General features: G+C 41.6%; 1 protein-coding gene across 6 annotated transcripts in view; it reads left to right on the top strand.

The window, feature by feature from the left end:
* METTL6 (methyltransferase 6, tRNA N3-cytidine) overlaps window positions 1-21560 on the top strand; it is a 41322-nt gene that overhangs the window by 7027 nt on the left and 12735 nt on the right. For 4 of the 6 annotated variants that reach the window (XM_065831446.2, XM_071804901.1, XM_071804902.1 and 1 more), the window contains one exon: window positions 3030-3532. In XM_065831446.2, coding sequence (XP_065687518.1) covers window positions 3030-3178 — 149 coding nt within the window. In that variant the 3' untranslated portion in view covers window positions 3179-3532. Of the gene's footprint in view, window positions 1-3029; window positions 3533-13425; window positions 13621-19255; window positions 19398-21107; window positions 21251-21560 lie in introns of those variants that run through there. The other 2 variants (XR_011737704.1, XR_011737703.1) reach the window with 2 other exon arrangements.

Here is a 21560-nt window from a genome sequence, read left to right as displayed (position 1 = left end):
TTATAGCTCATTTTCTAACTCCCGGTTCCTCATGCTAAACTTTAGTGAACCATCATTTCCCTCTACCAATTATAGGGCATTGTGTAAGAAGAGCTGTGTGTTTATTTCTGTGGGGCTCTTTGTTCTTAGTCTAAAGCAAAATACAGCCACTGAGGAGACCAATTTGGAGCCAAGTAAATGTTATTCATATTTTATGACATAACGTATTACCTAATTGCGTCTGATATATAAAAACCATTAATCTTGTCTGAGCTCTCTCTATTCTTTATAGGACAATGATGAAATCTAAAATAATGCAGGCTGTGCTACAGCTTCATTGAAGCATTTCTAGGACTGTTATTTACGGAGTGATCTTTAGTTCTGCTTAAACAATTAGATCCTACAAAGGGAATGGATGCTAAAGGGAACAAATAAGAGACTGACCTAGCTGTGGCATTTTAAATCCCATCTTTATTATGTGTTAGAATTGTTTCTGAATGATAAATTCCTTGCTAGTATGCATGTTTGCTTTGAGGAAAGAACTGAGGTAGGGAGGAAGAAGAAGAAGGAAGGAAAAAAAAAGATAATTTATTTTGTTTTGCTCATATTAGCAGTTATTTTGCCTTGGGCTGGTCCGTGAGTGTCTCATGGACCACCTCTGCTCCCATTTTTAGCCATTATGATCTCATTCTTCTCACTGATTTTCATAGAAATATTGCTTAATGCTTGAGAATTCTCTTGTTACTAGAAACATGACTCCCCATGATTTCCACACAGTTTGCAACCCGTGCTATTTTTAATTTGTTTAACATTACACTGGTATACCAAGTAATTGCTGCACGGGATGATTTGAACAATGCTTATTATAACATGTTTGGCCTCAGATAATAACACTGAATTTCTTCCATGGAAAATAAAATAATCTATTCTTCCACTGTTTGAAATAATATTAAATTTGTGGGGGAATGCATGATTGTAATTTTGTATTATGAAATATGTGCAACTTCCTCACAATGAGGTTGCAATAGGTCCACAATTAGGTGCAGTTTATTTATATTTCATTGATGTGGGTCCCCCATTTTACATGAACACATGTTTACAACCAGTACATATGGCTTCGTGATGGGCTTAAATTGATCTAAGCCTGCGCTACTGCCAAAGTGGGTGGTCTCATCTTTCCACCTCTTCTAGGGCCGAGGTTCCTGTACCCACCTGATCAGCCATTTCATCAAGCTCATCCTCCTGAGCAGTGAAAAAATGTAGCACAAGTGTAGAATGGCTTAACTTCATTGTGAAATTACTCCCTGAGTAAATGAAACAAGGTGCAGGAAAGGAAAAGTGATGATTTTTAATTAACATGATAAGTCAATTGGATGAGCAGCTCTCTCTGCTGCATAGCTCACCCTGTTTGTGAGGTACTTCTGCCTTCTCTAAGGGAGTATCTCCCTTATGAGGAAAGGCTGAGGGAGCTGAGTCTGTTTAGCTTGGAGGAGACTGAGGGGTGACCTCATTCATGTTTATAAATATGTAAAGGGTGAGTGTCAGGAGGATGGATTCAGGCTCTTCTCGGTGACAACCAATGATAAGACACAGGGAAATGGTTATAAACTGGAACACAGGAGGTTCCATTTAAATTTGAGAAGAAACTTCTTCACAGTGAGGGTGACAGAACATTGAAACAGGCTGCCCAGGGGGGTTGTGGAGTCTCCTTCTCTGAAGACATTCAAAACCCACCTGGAGACCTTTCTGTGTAACCTCATCTAGGTGTTCCTGCTCTGGCAGGGGGATTGGACTAAATGATCTTTCAAGGTCCCTTCCAGTCATTAACATTCTGTGATTCTGCGAGATGTGCTATGAGTAGGAATCTTTTTTGGTGGAAAATATTTTCAGTTGGACTTAGTGGAGGCTTGGTACTACTGTATCCACTTTGCCATTTTGTCCATTTGTCTGTTGAGCAATGGTGTGTGAATGTCTGATATCATAGAGGGGTGGTATTCTTCCTTAAGCAAAGATCATAGAATGTCCTGAGTTGGAAGGCATCCACAAGAATCATTGATTCCAACTCCTGTCCCTGCATAGGAAAACCTCCAAATTCACACCATGTGTCTAAGGGCATTGTCCAAATGCTTCTTGAACACTGTCAGGCTTGGGGCTGTGACACCTCCCTGGGGAGCCTGTTCCGGTGCTTCATCACCCTCTGGGTGAAGAACCTTTTCCTGATGTCCAACCTAAACCTCCCCTGACACATCTTCCTGCCATTCCCTCGGGTTCTGTTGTTGATTGCTAAGGAAAAGAGTTCGGCGCTTGTCCCTCATCCTCCCCTTGTGAGGAAGCTGTAGCTGCCATGAGGTCTCCTCTTAATCTCCTCCAGGCTGAACAAACCAAGTGACTTCAGCCACTCTTCACACGGCTCCCTCTCCAAACCCTTCACCAACTTCCTAGTCCAGTTCTGGACACTCTGCAGTAGCTTTATATCTTTTTTATGCTGTGGCGCCCAGAACTGCACGCAGTGCTCCAGGTGAGGCCACACCAGTGCAGAGCAGAGCAGGACAATCACCTTCCTGGCCCAGCTGGTGATTCTGTGCTTGATGCACCCAGGACACGGTTGTCCTCTTGGCTGCCAGGGCACACTCTTGGCTCATGTTCAATGTGCTGTCAGCCAAGATGCATCTACAAGGCTGGATTACCTTTGAAATATTTGAAATAAGTGATGTGTTCAGCTAGCAAAGGTCAGCTGCACAAAGTGAAAATGCAAAGGAGTCAGGCACAAGGACAATGACATGGCTCAATAAAAATAAGAGATGTGCCAAGTTCTGGAAATTAAACTGAGTAATTAGCTCAAGCTGTTTTGCTTAGGTTGATGTTTCTAATGGAGATATATATTGATTTTTATTCATCAGTCTGCCTGCGCAGGACAGCTTGAAATCTGAAGGCCTGTGTGATCTTCATGCTGTAACACATAAGAACATATGCTTATATAAACGCTGACTAGTGTTTTTAAAATAGCTTAAGCATAATATTTCATCTTATTTTTTTAAATTCTCTTCCAGAGTTCTTGTCTCAGCTTTTCAAGGCTGAGGGATATGAGCAAGTGTTCAATGAATATGTGCAGCGCGAAACGGTGAATAGGAAAGAAGACTTGCGTGTTCCGAGAGTTTTTCTTCAAAGCAAATTTCAAAAGCCTTTCAACAAGACATAAGTTCTTGCTGATTGGTGACAGAATCGCCCCTTTGAAATGGAAGCTAGCACGTCATTTTTCCTTACGTGTGCTCATCTTTTTGATAAACCAGATATGACTGCATCCAGTACCTCTTGCTGTTTTTCATCATCAGATACGAAATATGAATGCTCTTTCTATTTCGAATTTAAAATGGGTTAGTGATACAGACAACCTGTTGAGTATCTGTTTTCCTGCTTCCAAAGTAAATCCTGTGCAGCATTGTTGGAGGATCAGGTAAAACACACTAAATATGGTTAATTTTAAGCACTAGTTTTCATTACTTATTATCATAATTGTTGTTTCCATTTTTATTAAAAATTATTTTTAAAATAAGTATCTTGTGTTTCCTGTCACTTATGGTTTTTGTTAAAGTTACAGTATTTCATCTGCTTTCAGTACGTGAAGGACTTCTGAGTATAATTTCTCAGAAATAGGAATGAAACAGACTCAGTGATTGGTAAAATGTAAGCTGCTTTGGTGTTTTAATAATGATATCTTTTAAAAAGTGCTTGGAATTGAGGTCTGTAAACAAATGTTTGTATTCTAAATAAGATCATGATTTATCTGATTTCAGGCTTGAAGAAAGTTGTTAGAGGATCAGGTTGTCTTTATCCCTAATTAATTTCAGATATTCTTCGTTTGATGGGCAGAGCTAGTTGAAGTTTTGCAAGTCATTTTCCCATTTGGAACTGCAATCAGTGAGCCAGAAATACTTTCTTTTATATCAAGTTTAGTCAGCTGCTTCTTTCCTGAGCAGAGGTCTTAATTCTCTTCTGTCACTCTCAGGAAAGCTGTTGGTCTTTGCTGTTCCTGTCACTAAAAGCCACCATATTGATGCTGTGGCTCAGATCCTGCCACAGACTTAACTGCCTGAAGGAACTTTACCCTTTCCCTTCAACAGCCCTGGCACTTTGCACTGCAGAACCTCTTTGTTCTTGGATTATATCATCTCAGAAACATGTCTGGATCTTTAACCTGATTTTGAACAACTGCTTTGCAGCAGAGGAAGCTCAGAAGCATCTGCTTACTTGTGCAACGGGCTGTGCTGATCTTGTGTAATGTACACAAGTTGCAATAAGGGAAATTCCAATGAAATACTAGGACTTTTTTTATTTTTTTGTGTGTAAGATGTGGTCAGACACTAGGACAGGGTCCAGATAAGTCATGGAACCTCCATCCTTGGAAATGGACTTGAGCAACCTGTGGCTTTGAGAGTGGCTCTATTCTGAGTAGATATTTCATCTCTTGCAGTGTGTATTAGTATGTGATTGATGGGCTCAGGCTGTCATTTCACTGGACTTGTGTGTTGCTAGATGACTCAGTCATACACATCTGACATGGACCAGACTGAGTATTTGCGTCCATTTATGACAAACTAGCCATAAGATGTGATAATGATTTTTTTTTTCAGCGCTTTTAACATTGGCTGCATGTGCATGTGTGTGCATGTGCATGGAGATAAAGAAATAATAACTTTTCCAGCAGAAAGCCTAACGTTACAAAGTTAACTAGTCATATTTTTTTTAACAAATTGGAGCTGCCTGAGGTCTTATTCAATTGATATATTTATGAATACATTTGCAGCAGATCATTGCTTTGCGTCAGGGCAGCACAGCTTTTTTTTGGTCTGATACCATGGGCCCCAAAGCTGGATTTATTGTATCATCAAACTTTGGCTTCAGAGGAAAAAGAAATTAAGCCACACAGTTCTCCTACTGACTCTTTGAGGAAGGTGATTACTTGACAGCTCCTTTTCTTTTTTGTGGAGAGTATCATCCTGAGGATTTATGCATTGCTGACCCCTGCTGTGCAACCCATTATCACTTTCTGCCATAGAAATAAATATCAAGTAACGTTTATAGTAAATGAAAAAATATGTTTAAATGGGTATAACAGTGATAACATTATTATAGCCTGAGGAATCATCATTTTGTGGCTTCCCTTAGCAAATGCTCATCTTTAGTACAGCAGTTCTGCATTGGCTGCATGTAGTCTGAGTTCTGTTGAGTTTTAGTGGGCTTGAACCCTGTAACACCACGTTCCCTTACAAGACTGAACATTTGGTCCTTTTAGAGTATACAGCACATTAATGAGGCTGAAGGATCCCCCTGAGTGACTCCTCGTCACTTTGGCATATGATTGTCAGCATACGCCAAGGCAAGTGCATGGAAGTAAGCATCTCCAAAAAGGAAATGAAATGTAGGCAAGTATTAAAAACATGAATTGGAAGATCTGAGTCAGCCCAGTAGCTGCAGACAGCCATTGACTTCCTTTTTACACTGAACTAACTATTGCCTGAACAATAATACTGCTTTTTGTAGCTGTAGCTTCAGCGTTTCTGTGTGTTTCCGCTTGAGGAACTACTGTCACTTTTTGTATAGCAACTCATTAAATGGAGTACTTCTAATTTTTTTATTTCCCATTCGGTCTCACTTCTAGTCAGACCTGAAAAATAGTAGCATGCATTCGTGCCCCTGTCAGAAAGGCCTTCAGTCATAGTTGTCATAAAGCAGAGGTTATTTTGAGGTAAATGGCCAGAAAGCTTTGTCTCTGTGCCTCTGCTTCTGCGAACTCTAAATCATTGCAAATTTTTGTAACTGTGGTAAAGTCTGAGGAAGTTGAGTCAGCTTTAAGAAATCCTTGCCTCATCATGTGAGACATAATAACCGATGGGGTACATGTGGCTGTTGTAGTGCTGAGTTAAGTGGATAAACTCCCCCCCCAACCCCTCAGCCCTTCCAAGCTCAGGTAAGCTCACGCTGAGGATACCCATACTTGGCATCCTTACTTGAAGAACTGTCCTCAGGAGGATGTGGATATCAGGGTAAATAGTGTCAAAAGGACTTGGAAAAAATAAGTGTGCAACTGAATGGTGCTCATGTAGCAGAAACAAGCTATTATGTTGTGATTGTAATAAATGGCTTGATTAATCTTTAAGTTGTCTTCAGTCAACAGGGGCTGCTGAGACTGACTCATTTGTCTGTAGAAGACCTTCCTTTGGTTTCCCTTAAGCTGAGCCAGCTGCTCTCTCTGGCAAACATAAGTAGGAAGTTACTTCATGCTATCACTCTGTTGTGAGCAATATTTAGAATAGAAGCAGATAATTGCTGAAGTTATGGGACTAAGAAAAGCAAATGTATTTATTTATTTTATTTTATGGTTTGTTGTGCCAAGATTACATTCTCTGAAGTTTAATAAAGTATGAACTCTGGTTTAAGCTTTTCCTTATGGTTAGGGAATCCTAAATGTCACTTTCCAATGTGCAATTCCTTGATGTCTCCTACTGGAATTAGACAGCATTTATTAAGGGATCATGTTAATGGGGCAGTGCCTCAGTGAGGGCTTGAGTAAGGTCTGTCTGTCAGCTATTTTCATCAAATGTACAGAAATATAATGTCTTTGAGGCTTCTGATATTTCATATCCTTTATGATTCTGTCAAATTCAGTTGATACTGTCCAATGTGTTTGACAGCAGGCTAAGACTAGACAGAAATCCACAAGTGTTGTGCATATACTGTATGCACGGGTAAGCTTTCTTTCCTTGGAAATACAGGCTACTGAGAATAATCTATTTGAACTTTAATGCAGTGATACCACAGCAGGTTCTGTGTGGTTCCTTTGATAGCTAGAAGGCTATTTCTGTGCATCTTTCAGGTACCAAATGGTTCCTTGAGTCCCAAAGGCAGAATATTTAAGCAGTTAATACAGCACTATACCCATGGTTGATCATGCAAACCAAGTGCCACAAAAGCGGGACCTGGAACTAGAATGTGTAATCATCAGCAGCCAACTGTAAAACATACATCCGTGGTCTCATAGTAGAAAACTGGTATATGAAATCTGAAAGGTCATTTATGGGCTTAACTGATTTTTTTTTCTTGATCTGTTGTATAGTTTACAGATCTGAATATATTGAGACAAATTACCAATTAGGATGAGTTTTACTGGAAGAGTTAATTGAAATATATGTATATATTTGAGAGGGTATCAGTGTTGAGCATCAGCATTTGAAGGAAAAAAGGTAAGATTATGTTAAAGCTTCTGGAGAAAAAAAGTTTGCTGAATTTCATAGGCCACAGATGACACACAATTGAATAAGCTGTTCATCAAAAACGTGGAATTTTGCGAATGAAAGCTTGTATTTTCCAAGACTAGACTAATGTTACTAAGCAGGCAGAAGGGTGATATCTAATTGTGTGCAATGTTAGTAATACATGCAAGACTACCTGGGAAGCAGAATTTTACATTGGAAAGATAGTGTTAAGCTAGAGTTAGTGAAAATAAGTCTTTATTTACGGGTTATTGCCTCCCATAGTGTAGATATGGTGAATTTTTCACTGGTTATGTGTGTTATTAGGGAAGATTGTGAGCCATTTCAAACATTTGGGAGCAAACATTTACCAGTTACACATTCTGCAAAAACATCTGGCCCTTGGGTGCAGTAAGTTCAGGATGCTAGTATGTTTGCGCTCTGTATTTGTAATGTGAGTTCATTTATTACAACAAAGGCAGATGGTGAACCTGTACTGTGGGGAGCCACACATGGGCATTGCTTGCAAAGATAAAAGCTATTAGCCAGGAAAGATATTCCATTAGAGAACTTTTTCCAGTCCCACTTCCCAGGCTGATGTGCACCATTCATACCGCTGCTGTGAAATCAGGGAATACAGGGGCACAAGGAAAAGAGTGTGCGATATTTTATTTTATGTTATGTTATTTTTCCCCAAATGACTAGTGATTTTGTGTACCTCTACTTAAATGATCGTGGGTTGGGAACATTTACCCGCTTTTCAAGCAAGTCTTAGGTCTCATCCTTGGAAAACTGAGTTGCTTTCGAAGGTCTTTGCCAAAAACACTGGTATAACCAATACATGCCTGTAGTATACATGGAGTGAAAGATTTGGAAAGGCAGCTGTGTGACTGAAAATATAAATCCAGATTTGTTTTTCTCCCTTGACTTGTAAGAAGTTTTGTACTTCACCATCACTTCAGTGTTTTTCAGACTTCCCCGTCGTGGGTGTCTGTGCTGTCTTATCCTTGTTTAAGCCAGATGCACCATATCACCTCCGGCTCAGGTTTCTGGTGCCTGTAGTATCCAGAGAGCTTAGAATGGGAATAACTGGGGGAAGTTGTAGGGGAAAGTCAGAGGGTAGAAAAATCCTAGCCTGTCTGCTGTCTAGGCTCCACTGAGTATTTTTCTACGGTCAACTCTGGACCCTTGGGTTTCTGTAGTAGATTTTGAATAGCAGAGACGCTGCTTTTCACAGAATCACAGAATGGTTGGGGTTGGAAGGGACCTTTGTAGATCATCTAGTCCAACCCATCTGCTAAAGCAGGTTCACCCAGAGCAGATCGCACAGGAATGTGTCCAGGTGGATTTTTAATGTCTCCAGAGAAGACTCCACAGCCTCTCTGTTCCTCTCTGTTCCAGTGCTCTGGCACCCTCAAAGTAAAGAAGTTTCTCCTTGTGTTTAGATGGAACTTCCCATGTCTCAGTCTGTGCCCGTTGCCCCTCATCCTATCATTGAGCACCACTGTGGTAATGATGTCTTAATGCATATGGGATTGTTGTGCATCTGAAATTTAAGGATTTAACACACTTTTTTGGTCTTTTTTTTTTTTCCAATTTTGACTTCAAGCTTTTGTGTGAAAGATTGCATTTAATTGGAATTTTTATTATCTAATGGAAGCCTGTTTCTTTTAAATATACCAGACCTGTTGCTGTGATGCTAAAACCAGAGTAATCAAAGCAGGATGAAAGGAGGTGGGGGAATGAGAGTTGTTTTCTGCACATGTTCTGTTCTGCTCATTTTATTAGTAAAGCAAATTTCATAGGAACATAAAAATACTTTGAAGAAGCCACAAAACTGTTACCATGCTTTTTTCTGAATTACCTTCAGAAAGTTCTGAAATCTGTACAACTTCTTAGACTTCGCAGTGACCAGCTGGCTGACATACCTAAACACCTAATACCTAAACACAGATTTTGAGGATGCTCTATAATGTCCTTTAGTACCTGGCCCCAGGAAACACTGTGTTTGTCACCTGTGGTGTGGATGAATGTGAATCGCTTTCTGGAAGTTGAATATGCGGATGTTCTAGACCAGGAGTGTCCAACTCCTTTTCACGGGGGGCCACATCAGCTTCACGGTTGCTTTCAAAGGGCTGAATGTAATTTTAGGACTGCATAAATGTAGGACACCTTCACCTGATACAGTAGCACACCCTGTGCACCACAGTGTGTGCCAACACTGTAAGCCTTTTGTCGGCTTTGGATCAACTTCCAGAAACAGTTTCAGGCTTTGATTTTGAAAGCAGCTAATAAATTAAGGATCAGCAACCATCTGTATATTCTTGATCTGTTCTTGCCCAGGACATAATGGCCAAGAGAAAGATTGCTATGCTAGAATAAAACTCAGAAGAGTGAAGAACCCACTCCAAAGTAAACAGAAACAATCAAGCTGATGCAGAGCCAGAATGTATTTTAGAAATATGGAAAAGTCTTCCTCTTGGAAACATACTTTCCTCTGTACAAAATATTAGCCTGCCCTTTAGCTCAAAGGGCCCTTTCCGAGCTACTAGAGTTCAAAAAAGAAAAAGCCAAAACCAAACCAAAAAACCTGAACCTTAACGGCAAAGAAAAATACTACGAAACATGAACTGCATATGTCTCTTAAAGTAGGACTGTGTTGTTCTCAGGAGCCCGCTTACGATAGGGAAAGCTTGTCAACCGGTACTGAGAGCTTTTACCATCATTCCATAATGCACAGCTTATACTTTATTCATACAAACATCTTCTTATGGGAGCTCTTCATCTGATTTGGTCACCAGCAGTAGTTTAGTGAGCTGGAATGATTTTGCAGTTCTAACAGATCTTAAGATGGATTAGCACTTCTGGAAAAGAAAATCTTCTTGTGAGCGACTCATGAACTGAAGGAGCAAGACTGCTTTGTCAATGCTGGCAGCAACGCCGTTTGTTCATGAGCCAGGCTATCCCGTTGTTTGGTGGGAAAGGCAATGTCAGGCAGCATTTTGTACTGCTGCAATAAAAATTCAAATATTATACCCATTTAAAAAAAAAAACCAAACAACTTTGAAAAATTTAGAGGAGCTAGAATGTGCCTGGCATGCTCAAAAAGCATGCAATTAAAACTGCAGCTGCAACAGTGGCATTATTTGTTTTTAAATACCAAAGATGCACAATGCCAGGCTCTGCCGCCAGAATACTCAAATACTTTTGCAGCACAGGTAGCGGCAGTGTGACTGTCTGTTGCTGTGATTATATGGTTTTGTTTCATGTAGCCCTGTAGAGAGTTGGAAATATCTTACTGTTGACTATGGTCATGAGTAAAGTATGAGTCATAAATATGAGTAAGGTGTGAGTACAGTATGTGAAATTTGCTTTTGTCACTTGATTTGTCATTTCCTGGAGGCTTTACCATCTTATATCTGTACTTTCGCTAAGTTTTTATAGCTCTTGATTTTTATGGTGAATGTGTTGAATATTACAGGAGGTAGAAAGACATATAAAGTGCTGAAATGGTAGATTGTACAGCACTACAGGAGAGTCCCTGTAACCAGGGTGAATGGAGCCCAAACATCAAGTTTAAGATATGGGGTCTTCTGAAGAGGATTCTTTTGAACAAATCGCTTTAAAGATGTTCACTGCATGCTTGTGGCAATGTCTGAAAACCCAGGAATAGGACAACATTGTTCTGGGTGCTCTAGCCATTCAATTTGCAAGATGGTTAAGAAAAGGAAGAAAGGGCATTATCCTGTTTGTGACACGACATGGAGATTCATTTTTTCCCTACTTTAAATTACCATGAAAACAAGACTGAAGAAATTGTGTTTTCAATACCTCAGTAACAAGTGATCTTGCTGCAGAGCAGATCCTCTGTTAATGAGAGATATACTAGCTCTGATGAAGAAAAACATGGCTTCTCAATGTCTTGTCACCACACTTGTGCCATTCGCAACCCTGCTGTTGGAGTCCTGGGTGATTTCAAGCCTTGCTTCTCACTTTCTGCCCAGTAGTAAGGAGAGAATGAGCTTGGATTGAAAAAAAAAATAGTACATTGGAAACCAGTAGCTGCTTTCAGTGTAAGTTCTTAGTCTTCCTATTTTTTTCTGCTGCTACAACCATCAAGTTTTTCAAAGTCTAGGAGATGAAGAGGCAACCTCAATGCGTCCTTAGAAAAGGAAAGAATTGTGTAAAAGGGCAACACAGTGAAATACTTTCCCAGATGAGAAATGGCCATGGTAAAAGGCTGATGATTTTTCTGTCAAAGTCAACAGGAAAACTTCATCTCACTTCCTTGAGAGCAACTCCTCAATACCAAAAGGAATCATACTTTAAGATACGAGATCTAATGTATCCCCCCCTTGATGACCCTTGATGTTGGGAAAGGAGGATCCACCGATCCTGTCAATCCTGATCACAAAAACTGATTAAGTCAGTACTCAAAATCCATGAGACTCAGGGGTGAGGAGCGAAAAAGATATGAAAGTGCTTTGATAAGGGATGCAAAATAAATATTTTTGTTGGAAGCAGATGTGTTTCAGTTACAATTGCATGGTGCCAGAAGCAGATATTATAATAAAAACATTTGTATGCTATGAGAAGTGGCAGTGCTGCTCTTCATCTGATCTCTCCTGTGTTTCTGGTTTGTTACTGCTCAGAACAGACCAAATCCAGCCCTCATGGACTCCATAGGGAGGCTGGAGAGTTGGTGATCCCTGTGTTTGGCAGCCTGCTGGATTTATAGCATAAATCCCTTTATATTTGAAAATTTTAGTGCAGTATTTTCTTCCACGGCTGTTTGAAGCCCAAGTACAGAAGAAACGTGGTTTCAAAAAAGGGTCTGACCTAAAAAAGGAAGAAAAGTGTCTGTCAGCATTGGTTAGCAAAGTCTTCAGCTGACATGATGTGTATTTCTGGAGTAAGAATAACATTAGGTATTGTTTGCAATGCAATGAAAAAGAAATAGTTTCTGCTGTCAGCTGGACTGTAAATTAACTTTCTTCTCTCCAGACTGTCTCTACTTTGTCAAGCTCTTATCCAGTCTGGCTGGAGGCTTAATCTCATGTTTTATGCCTAAACGTGGAATTCTTATTATAAAGTTACTTATTTGCGCAAAAGTTGTATATTTTTTTTTCCTCTACCCTGCTGCACAGGTACAGTTTGACTAAAAAGGGTGAAGCAGGGTGTTTGGGATTTTGTTCACAAGAGGGCACTAGCCACTAACCAGCGCTACCTTTCTTTTAACCCTAGCACTAAATTGTCTTTAACACAGTGGTAGGAAGAGCTGGGAATTATTAACTATAAACAAGACAGCTTGAGTCTTATGTGCAATTAAGTCATCTTTTTGTCTACTTAAATAGCTCTTGGATCTTGAAGAAATAAAACAAAATTTTTTTTAAAAGAAAATAAGGCTGCATCTCAGAGGTATTTATTATTTAGAGGGAATGTTCTTAGCACAATATGAGGGAGAGTAAGGTGAAATACTATTACTGTTAATGGCAGCTGGGATCCTAATTGCCTCTACCCATGAGGCAATAATTTGTTGCATTGACAACTTGCAGTTTGTTTCTGTTTAATATGAGTCCCACTAAACTGTTGCCTTAGAAACTGCAGTGACTTAAGATACTGATTTCAAAATGCGGTGCCTTAATTCAATGGGTTTTTTTAACTCCTCGAATATTAGACCGATTTCTGTTTATATGAACTGCTCCTGGTTTTGTCCCACATCTTTTATTTTATAGATGAGTTGCTCTCCACTTGAGCAGCCGTTCAAGCTGAGCTGCGTAAGATGCACATGACCAGCGAGTCTGTTCTCTCTCATTAGTTACTGTGTGAACTGGGCTGTAGTTTAGTTTGCCATTTTACAGTCTTTCCTTCTCTAGTAATCCTCATTTTGTCTCGAGCAAGCCTGCATCATTTCAAAGGGAAGAGGAAGAATAGAACAAAATTACATTTACAACTTGCTGACTTTATATCTCACTTTAAATGTTGTGTGTTTAGTATAATCCATTAGCATGACAGTATTAATAAGCTACATGTAAAACTGCCTCAACTGCATTTTATGCAACAGTAATTCTTTTGGATATTAAATATTTGAATTAGTGTACATGCTAATTATCTGCCAGTGCAGAAACCAATTTGTAGAAACACAGCTCCTTTCCTTGCCTTTCTTACACTTTTCCTTTTTTTTTTTTTTATTTAGGACTAGCTTACCCCTGCTTTTTGTGTAAATGAGTGGGATCTGCCAACCCCAAAAGGAGGAGCTCCGTGAAAGGCTTCTTGGAGTGAAACCTGTCACCTAGCAAAGCACAGAGGCTGTATCCTAGATCCAGCAACAGGATGACAGGCAGAAATGGAGCAGACTGAGAGCTGCTTTTTCCAACTAACCAGGGCAGTGGTGAGTGGGACTGACTGGTGTGTTCATCCTGGGAGAAGTGTGACAAAGGACTCTGTCCCACAGGCAGCGCTACTCTCCAAGCAGTATGCCTACCTATTAAGTCTTTCTTGCTCAGAGCCTTCTTATTTATTGCCAAGGGCCTGACCCTACAAGATGCTGACTGACTTCCATGAAGGGACCACAGCATCTCATGAGTTTGGGTCTTGAGGCATTTCAGGAAAAGGTTACTTTGGGCAATGAGAGGGAACCGCAACAGGGGTTTACAAGTGATTATTAATAGTGTGGTACTGGAGTCCCAGCACATTACTCTTCCTTCCCAGTCCACCAAGCTTGTCCTCATTTCCACAGTGTAAAAGAATCTGCCTACCATTTTCTCTCTAAATAGCCAGTGATCAAAATGTGTCGTCAACATTAATGAGTCTGCACAGGCTGAGAGAGCAGCAGACCCAGTGCCAGCTGAGAGTGTACTGGTGTAGTTGGGCACAACAAGAAGTCTTCGTCCCTTTCTGGTTCACACAGGCTGCTGGGGTGTCACTGAGCCATGGGGCTGTGAAGTTTCCCCATTTAGGTCAGGATTGTGTTCAGCCTTGGCATCTCTTTTCAGTAGATGCTGAAAGAGCAGTGGAGCAGGGATGTTGAGTGGACTGTGGTGGTTTTGTTGGTGTTTCTGTGTCACTGCCTGCGGCTTAGAGGTGCCAAGGCCAACTCAGAAGGGAGAAGGATGAGACTGGATGCTTGCTTTCTACAGTGTTTGCACCAAGCCAGGTGCTCAGAACTAACAGCCATACAGCCCATGAGAGTGCCCAACTGGTACCTGCCCTTTTTTCAACAGGTTGGACCATCCTGGCATGTACTTTCTGATGCTGTGTGAAATACACAGCTAGGGACAACACCACAACCCCAGCCTTCCTGCTCCCCATGCCTCCAGCACTACCTTGCAGCAGGCAGAACAGCAGAATGACTCGAACAATCTGTATCCTGGATGTGCAGTGCTTTGCTCAGCTCCCAGCCTCACAGCCCCTTCCTTTTTGCCACGTTCCCAGCATGAAACTGGGAACAAAAAGCATCCTGAGGACCTACAGAGTGGTTGCTCCCTTCTCTCTTCACAGAAGTTGAATGGAAGCACGACTGTTCTGTGTTGGAACTAATCGGTGGTCACAGCTGCCTCTTGGACTGTGGTGGAGTGTTGTACCCCTGGGAAACCGTGGCACAAGCAGTTGGGATGCCATGCTATGTGGTGGCTCACGTTGTGCCAGGCGAAGCAATTGGGGCTCATCCACTGAATAAAGCACACTGTGGCCAAGCTTCTTGGCAGCGTGTGACTATTGTGTCCACTACTGTGGAGGTACCAGACAATGACAACTATGAGTAAGGAGATCTGATGCAAAAGGGCACAGCAGAGCGCAAAAACTGAATTCTCAGGAAACAAAAACGTGACCATACAGAGACTCTGGAGAACATTGTGAGCCAAAATAGTGCAGCATTTGAAAAAAAGGATACAAGAACACCTGTGGGTTGTATTATTTGCTAGTGGCAGCTGTGAGTATAGATTGAACTGGAGGACAGCGAGCTTCAGGAATGAAAGAAAAGTACATAAAGCTGGAGCTGAAGTTATATATAGACTAGATTCCTCTAAAGTAAATAGGATGTGTGCTAGCGAGTTAGCCAGTGGGACACAAACTGATGTAACATCAGAAATGGGAATATCGACACTGAAACAGTGTCAATAAGGCTGAAGAGAAACAGATAACGTCTCTGTGATGATGGTAAGAGATGTGAAGTGACTATCTTGCTAAGTTAAGTGAGCACTATTACAGTTTGCTGGGGGCAAGAGAGGGGATGACAGTAATCATTACTGGCATCTGGGACCTATCTGTTACAGTTGTTGACCTCTTCATGTGGATATACCTATTAGAGAGGCAGGAGGCAAAAAACGTGCTAAATGAATTTGAGAGTGTGTTCATAGATGAGCAGTATTTGTAACACAGCACCAAACAGAGACAGTCCAACTGTCCTGTAATTCACAGGCCTAGTAAAGTTCTCCTTGTCTAGAGGCTGAGGTCTGGGGAGAGACAGGCAGATTCATTACGCTGGGAATCACAAAATCAGTGGGGGAACTAACAGGATGGGTACCTATTTGCTCATTATTTTGGGAGAGGGCAAAAACCCCAGAATCACCCACTTCATGTATGAACCCAAAGAAATTTCACAAGCATGTAGAAAGGAAGACCTAGAAGAAAAATGCTTGAAAATGTCAAATATTTTTCTTAAGCTTAGCACACCAGCAAAGTTCTGATGGATGCTCCCAGCCCAAAAAATGTGCATGCATGTATTCAAACCTCCTGCGTTCCTGTCACATTGCTCTCTCAGGTGTAGCTAAACTGTGAGACTTGGACCTGCATGCGAGCCCCCAAATGACTGAGTGTTGGGATAAGCTTATTTGTGCACCATTCCCCCTCCTCTCTTTTGGAGTCCTGGCTTTCACCGGAAAGGAGCACAGCTGTGCAAGCACAGGGAGAGCCAGAAGGACCTCCGTGGGTACCCCCCTGTGGCTGTATTATGGAGTGTACTAGTCCTGATTACCTTAAGTTGCCATTTGGGATTTCTTGGCACTTGAGGGATTTTGCTGGAAAATGTGAAGGACAATAAATGGTAAGAGGAGCAAAGGTTTATCCAGGGAGCTGCTTTGGCAGCCTGCATGGATCTCCTTCTCCAACAGACATGGGGAGGTAGGTGTTTTATTAACTCAGTTCTGTCAGTGATCAGGCCCATGCAGTGTGTGGGTGCTGATGAGCACCAGCTGTGCACATCTGGAAAGGGAGGCAGTGGTGCACCTTTTGGGAGGGTCCTCTGCAGGGTCCCATGCTACACAGGGGTGCACGTTTGCAACCCATGGGCTGCTCAGGCCAAAGCTCTGTGCCTGCTTGGCTCAGGGGGATTTCTGCACCAGGAAATGAAGCCTATAGCAAGTCACCTCCTATCCAGCGCTTTTTCCCCTTTTCCACTACCAGGTTTTGGTTGCCCCTGTCCTTATTTATCATTTGTAGAAGACGAGCTCTACTGGTAAATGCTCTGGCAAAAGCACTGCTGCCTCCTTTGGTCCCAGTTCCAGCTGTGCCTCATTTGCTAAGAGGATTGCTGGAGGAAATTGCTCTGCACTCAACGTGGGGTTAATTGCTCCTTATTATATCCTTATTCAACATCTCTTTGTTTTTCCATCTAATTTATCCTTTTTCTATTAAGCACTAGCAAAAATGTTGACAATTCAGATTATTTTTCTTTTATGAGCAGTAACAGCCTTCTCTGGCTCCTCTTTACGCTGACTAGTGAGTTCAAACAGTTTCATGTCACTCTTCACACACAGCTATGCAAAGTATGTCATTCAGCCTCTTCCCTTCAGCCGTTTTTTCCCATCTCAGCAAGCTCTTAGGCTACTAAAGATCCTAAATTGCATGAATTAATCTGTGAGCCTACCTGTAATCCAGTTTGGTTTGTGAGGCTGCAGGGAAAGAGAAGAAACCTCATTTGTTGTAAGTTTATGTTCTAATTTATTTCAGCCAAGTGGTACTTGCAAAGAAAGCACCTGTTCTCTCTAGAGCCAGGACCACAGCCTATTTCCCAGTTTTGGGTCATGTTCTCTTCAGAAAGTAGGGGTAAGAGGAAAAGCAGCCCCACTGAAGAGAGGAAGTGAGAGATTTGAGGATGAGCTTCAGCTGTTTGGCAAAACTGAGGAGAAGCCTGTTTGAATTATTTGCTCTGGCATGTACGAGAAAAAAAGGCACACAGACTGGTGGGCTTCTGTTTTCATTCCAAAAAACAGAAGTTGTGGGATGTTGCAACCGCCAGAGAAGCATGGGCAGAGCTAATTATTACCTAGAGGGTTGCTTCAGGTGAGGGTCCTTGACATAAAATGAACACAGACAAAAAGTCAATTGTGGTGCAAGATGACATAAGTGCTACTGCTAGTTGTGCTCCACACAGTTTGCTTTGTTCCTAAGAGTTACCTGGGCAGTGTAAATCCCAGCTCCTGCCTGACTAATTAAAGCTGGCTAGCAAATGGAGGGTAGTGCATTACACAAAATCTTTTTGGAGAAACTTAAATAGCAGCTCCTGTTTCTTGAGGCAGGGGAGGATCAAGCACTAGAGAGGGATGAGCCAGGCTTTCCAGCAGATGCTGAGTTTGTGTACTGAGACTGGCCAGGGCTGCCTGGCTGCCAATTGTGCTGCCCTGCAACGAGCTGGAGAAGGGATGAAACGCTGGGTTAAGCAGCCCTGAAGGATCTATTTTGGCCCCTCTTGCAGTCTGTTAAGGACATGAGAATAGGACCAGAGGGAGGTAGGGTCTGGTTTTCCTTGAGGCTGGAGTTTCTTGGCTGTGTTCCCTTGTTTTCAGGTCTGTGGTTCTCTGTGCTCTCAGGCAGGAGAGGAACCTGGGTGTCAGACTAGGCTGCGAGCTGCAGGCAGTCAAAGGTGACTTTCCCTCTTCTTGTTTTCCTAAGCATCTCTAGCTGCCTCAGGGCTCTCGGTATAGCACACTGTACAGTACTGTGAGGCTCAAACTCTTAGTTGGTGTAAATGGTGAGGGCTGCTTGTTTAGTAAGACTTGGCTTTAGCTCTCAAGAAAGCTTTCATTGTCTTGCCCTGAGTTCCTTAGATCCCTCAAAATAGAAAAGTTGTTCAGCTGCCCTTAAAGTAGGGAGCAAATGCAGTGCAAGAAGGGCCAACACACACTTTGGTCACCATTAGAAGAGAAAATAAGCAAGGAGTGTGGAAATCAGGTTTTGTGTGCACCCTCAGCTGTCTATGCTGTCTTCCCAATGTGCAGCCCACTTTCATCGTTTTCCTTTTTCTTTTTTATTGGAGTCTTGGTTCAGGCTGTTGTATTACAAACTCAGTTCTTGTTACCAGAAGTGGAACCTCAGTTCTGAGTCCTCTGAGTTACAGAGCTTGAAACAATGGCACAAATAAGATAGTGAGACCCCCCAAACAAGGTTGTACTCTACGTCTCCTATTTTAAGGATTTGGTGCACAAAGGTGGCTAAACTGTACAGAGGTTGCAGAATTATCTTCCCCCACCTGGAGTTCTTGTAGATGAAGAGACAGGAAATGTATGATATTACCTGGAGTTGATGGAGGGAAACCTATTCAGGATTTCTTGGTTTAAAAACTGCTTTTTGTACTTTGAAAGTAATATTTCACCAAGTTCTGCCATGTGTACCGTGTGTCTTTCTTCAGTGCTCATGGTTTTTAAAGGTGCCCTAGGTATAATACAGATAAAATATATTCTGGATACTGCAGACAAGAATGCATGAATGTCATGACTGTTAGTATTTGAAGGATAGGAATCTAAGTCAGTAGAAACACCTAGAAGAGAGATCTGCTCACCTGAGAAACCACACAGGGCTGTGGGCTGGAAAGCAAACTGTGTGGCACATAAAAGCAATCAGTGTCTTTTGAACTTCTCACCGACTTTTTATTGCTCGTTGGTCTATGAGTCCCTCATAATAAATATTTTGGAAGGAAGAGTGGCTTCAAAAACTCAAATTTTATGTCTTTCTCTGTGTTAATTTTTCCCCTCTGGGGAATTCAGGTGTTTCTTCGCTGTGTATGCTCATATTGCAATCTTCCATTTCAGCGCTGGAGGCAGCGGTGGCAGCAGCAGCTTGGCCCTTGGTTGGGCACAAAAGGAGGGATCTGGCAGCTCGTACCCTTGTCCTCCACCTGGCTGTTGAAACAGGCAGCGGGATGGCTCCAGACAACAGTTCTCAAGGTAGACGGTGAGGATTTGCAAAAGTATCAACTGAAAGTGACTGGCTGAAAATCATGATTTAGACAAAAAGTATTTCAGTGCTCTTACTAAATGAATCCAATGTAAAGAATTCTTGCAGTTCTAAGAATAACCTTTCTTTAGATAGCTTAAAAAACCCCTATTGTTCCTGTTCTACTTCTTTTTTTCCCAAGCAGTTTCTCATGATAACTACAGAATACAGCTTTCTTAGAGTGTTTCTATTTTTCTGCTGAATAGAAGAATCAGTGTTCCTTGTTGTGAAATCAGACTGTAAATATGTAACTCCTGAAAGCTTGAAGTTTATCTGCCTCTTGCATGAGAAAACAAATTCAGTTCAGGAGTCCAAATGTCAAAGTTTTCTTTATATGCATTTATCTTTTTAAATTTTAAAGATTAGGATTGTGCAGAAGTAGGAGGATGTGGATTAATAATGTTCTTGAGGAGACTTGTGAGCTCTGAATTTGGTGTTCATCACCAATGTCCAAGTTCCTAAAGTTTTGTGTATTTTTAAGCCATTTACTTACTTTGTAGTGGAACTATCCTAAAATTAGGAAACAGATTAGCCACACATCCATTATCAGAGTTGTTCTATCAAAGCCTAATTATAGTAATTTAAAAAATCAGATCCTGTAAGTGAAGTCTGTAGTATCTGTTTTCATCAGGATAAAAAGCGGCACTCTTTTTTGAAGAGGAATTGATCTGATTCTGCACACTTGGATACCAATTAGGAACAAATTCTCACTGTAAAAGCACAAAGGAGAGTGGGTGGAAGGTTGTACATCTCTTTGAAAAGGAACTGAAATAATACCCTTTTTACAGTCATGTTAATCTCACCATACAAATCACGGAATATACAGTATCTTGAACACAGGCTTTTGGATGTGGGGAAGGTGCACCTGAAAACAAGCCATTATTGCTGAAAGGTGCTGTGCTGCTCTGCCCTGAGAGCAGAGATACTGTTAAATATTAATGCAATTAATTTATTACAGATGAAGGTGTGATATGCAGAATTTTTGTACCCATTTTTGTTAGAGAGCCTGTTTCCTCCCAAAACAGCTGCAGTTACTGTAACCCTGTGTAAACAGTATCATTAGCTTAAAAGAAGCTTAGAAAGATGTTGCTGTTTCCCATATGGACATAATGTCAGATCCATCGTCTACATCCTGCATGAGTCTTGAGCATGCTCTTGAGTCTTGGGCATGCTCTGCTGTGTCACCTTCATCTCCAGCCTTGCATGTCACTGTTGTGGAGGGGAGGCCGCAATTTTGTGATGCAGCTGGGGTAGGTTTTAGAGCCAAAGGGCTTCTTGCTAGAAGGTGATTTTCCATCAGTACCTCCATCCTGCAGTTGGGAGCCAACCTTGTGTCCTGCCATGTGATGCAACCGGTGAAGCCCTGCATGTTGGACTGAAAGAATGTGGGAAAGGTCTTCAGCCTCATGAGCTCCGACAGGCAAGCAAGCTAGAGCATGTGGGTGGCTCTGCAGCAATTGTCCGTGGGCATATGCCTGTCCTTGTGGAAACATGGGGGAATTTGAGCTAACTCTGCCCTTCTTATGGGTGTCTTTGTCTGTACAAAGAGAGTTGTACTACATTATATCATTTTTGCATGTAGGCAAATCGTGACTAAACCCCTTGCTTCTGTATCGTAACATTTTCCTTGCTGCTGACAAGGCTATGGGGAATCCTTTCTCTCTGTAGATGACCTGCAGGAGGTTACTCTGCACCCTCACATTTTGTGACTCTTCTGGCCTCTGTCCCTAAAGCTCTGGCATGTTGGACTGGCTCTTCAGCTGGGAAAGGGGCACAGCTCCCTTGGACTCAGTGCAGCTCTGCTAACATATGTAAGTAGCTGATATGATCCATTATTGTTAGTTTTCCCGGAGGGTGATACGTGTCCAGATGCTGTTACTGTAGGCAGGGGATAAGAAGCCACAGTTTTGTCCTTAATCTGTATCTTTGCAATGCTGTGGTGGGGTGAAAAGGTGAAGAAGCATCTTGCCTCTTCTCACTTCTGCTAGTATTTACTCATGGATGTGACAAGCTGTCATTTTCTGGTTTGTGTGAAAAGTGACACTTAATTTCCCTTCCCCCCCTTGCAACTTTGCCAATGTTATTGCTGCATGCAGATATAGATTTTAGTTCATTTCCCTA

The sequence above is a fragment of the Patagioenas fasciata genome, chromosome 2 (genome assembly GCF_037038585.1).
Source record: "Patagioenas fasciata isolate bPatFas1 chromosome 2, bPatFas1.hap1, whole genome shotgun sequence".
Classification (NCBI taxonomy): domain Eukaryota; kingdom Metazoa; phylum Chordata; class Aves; order Columbiformes; family Columbidae; genus Patagioenas; species Patagioenas fasciata.
This window is presented reverse-complemented; position numbering and strand designations above follow the sequence as displayed.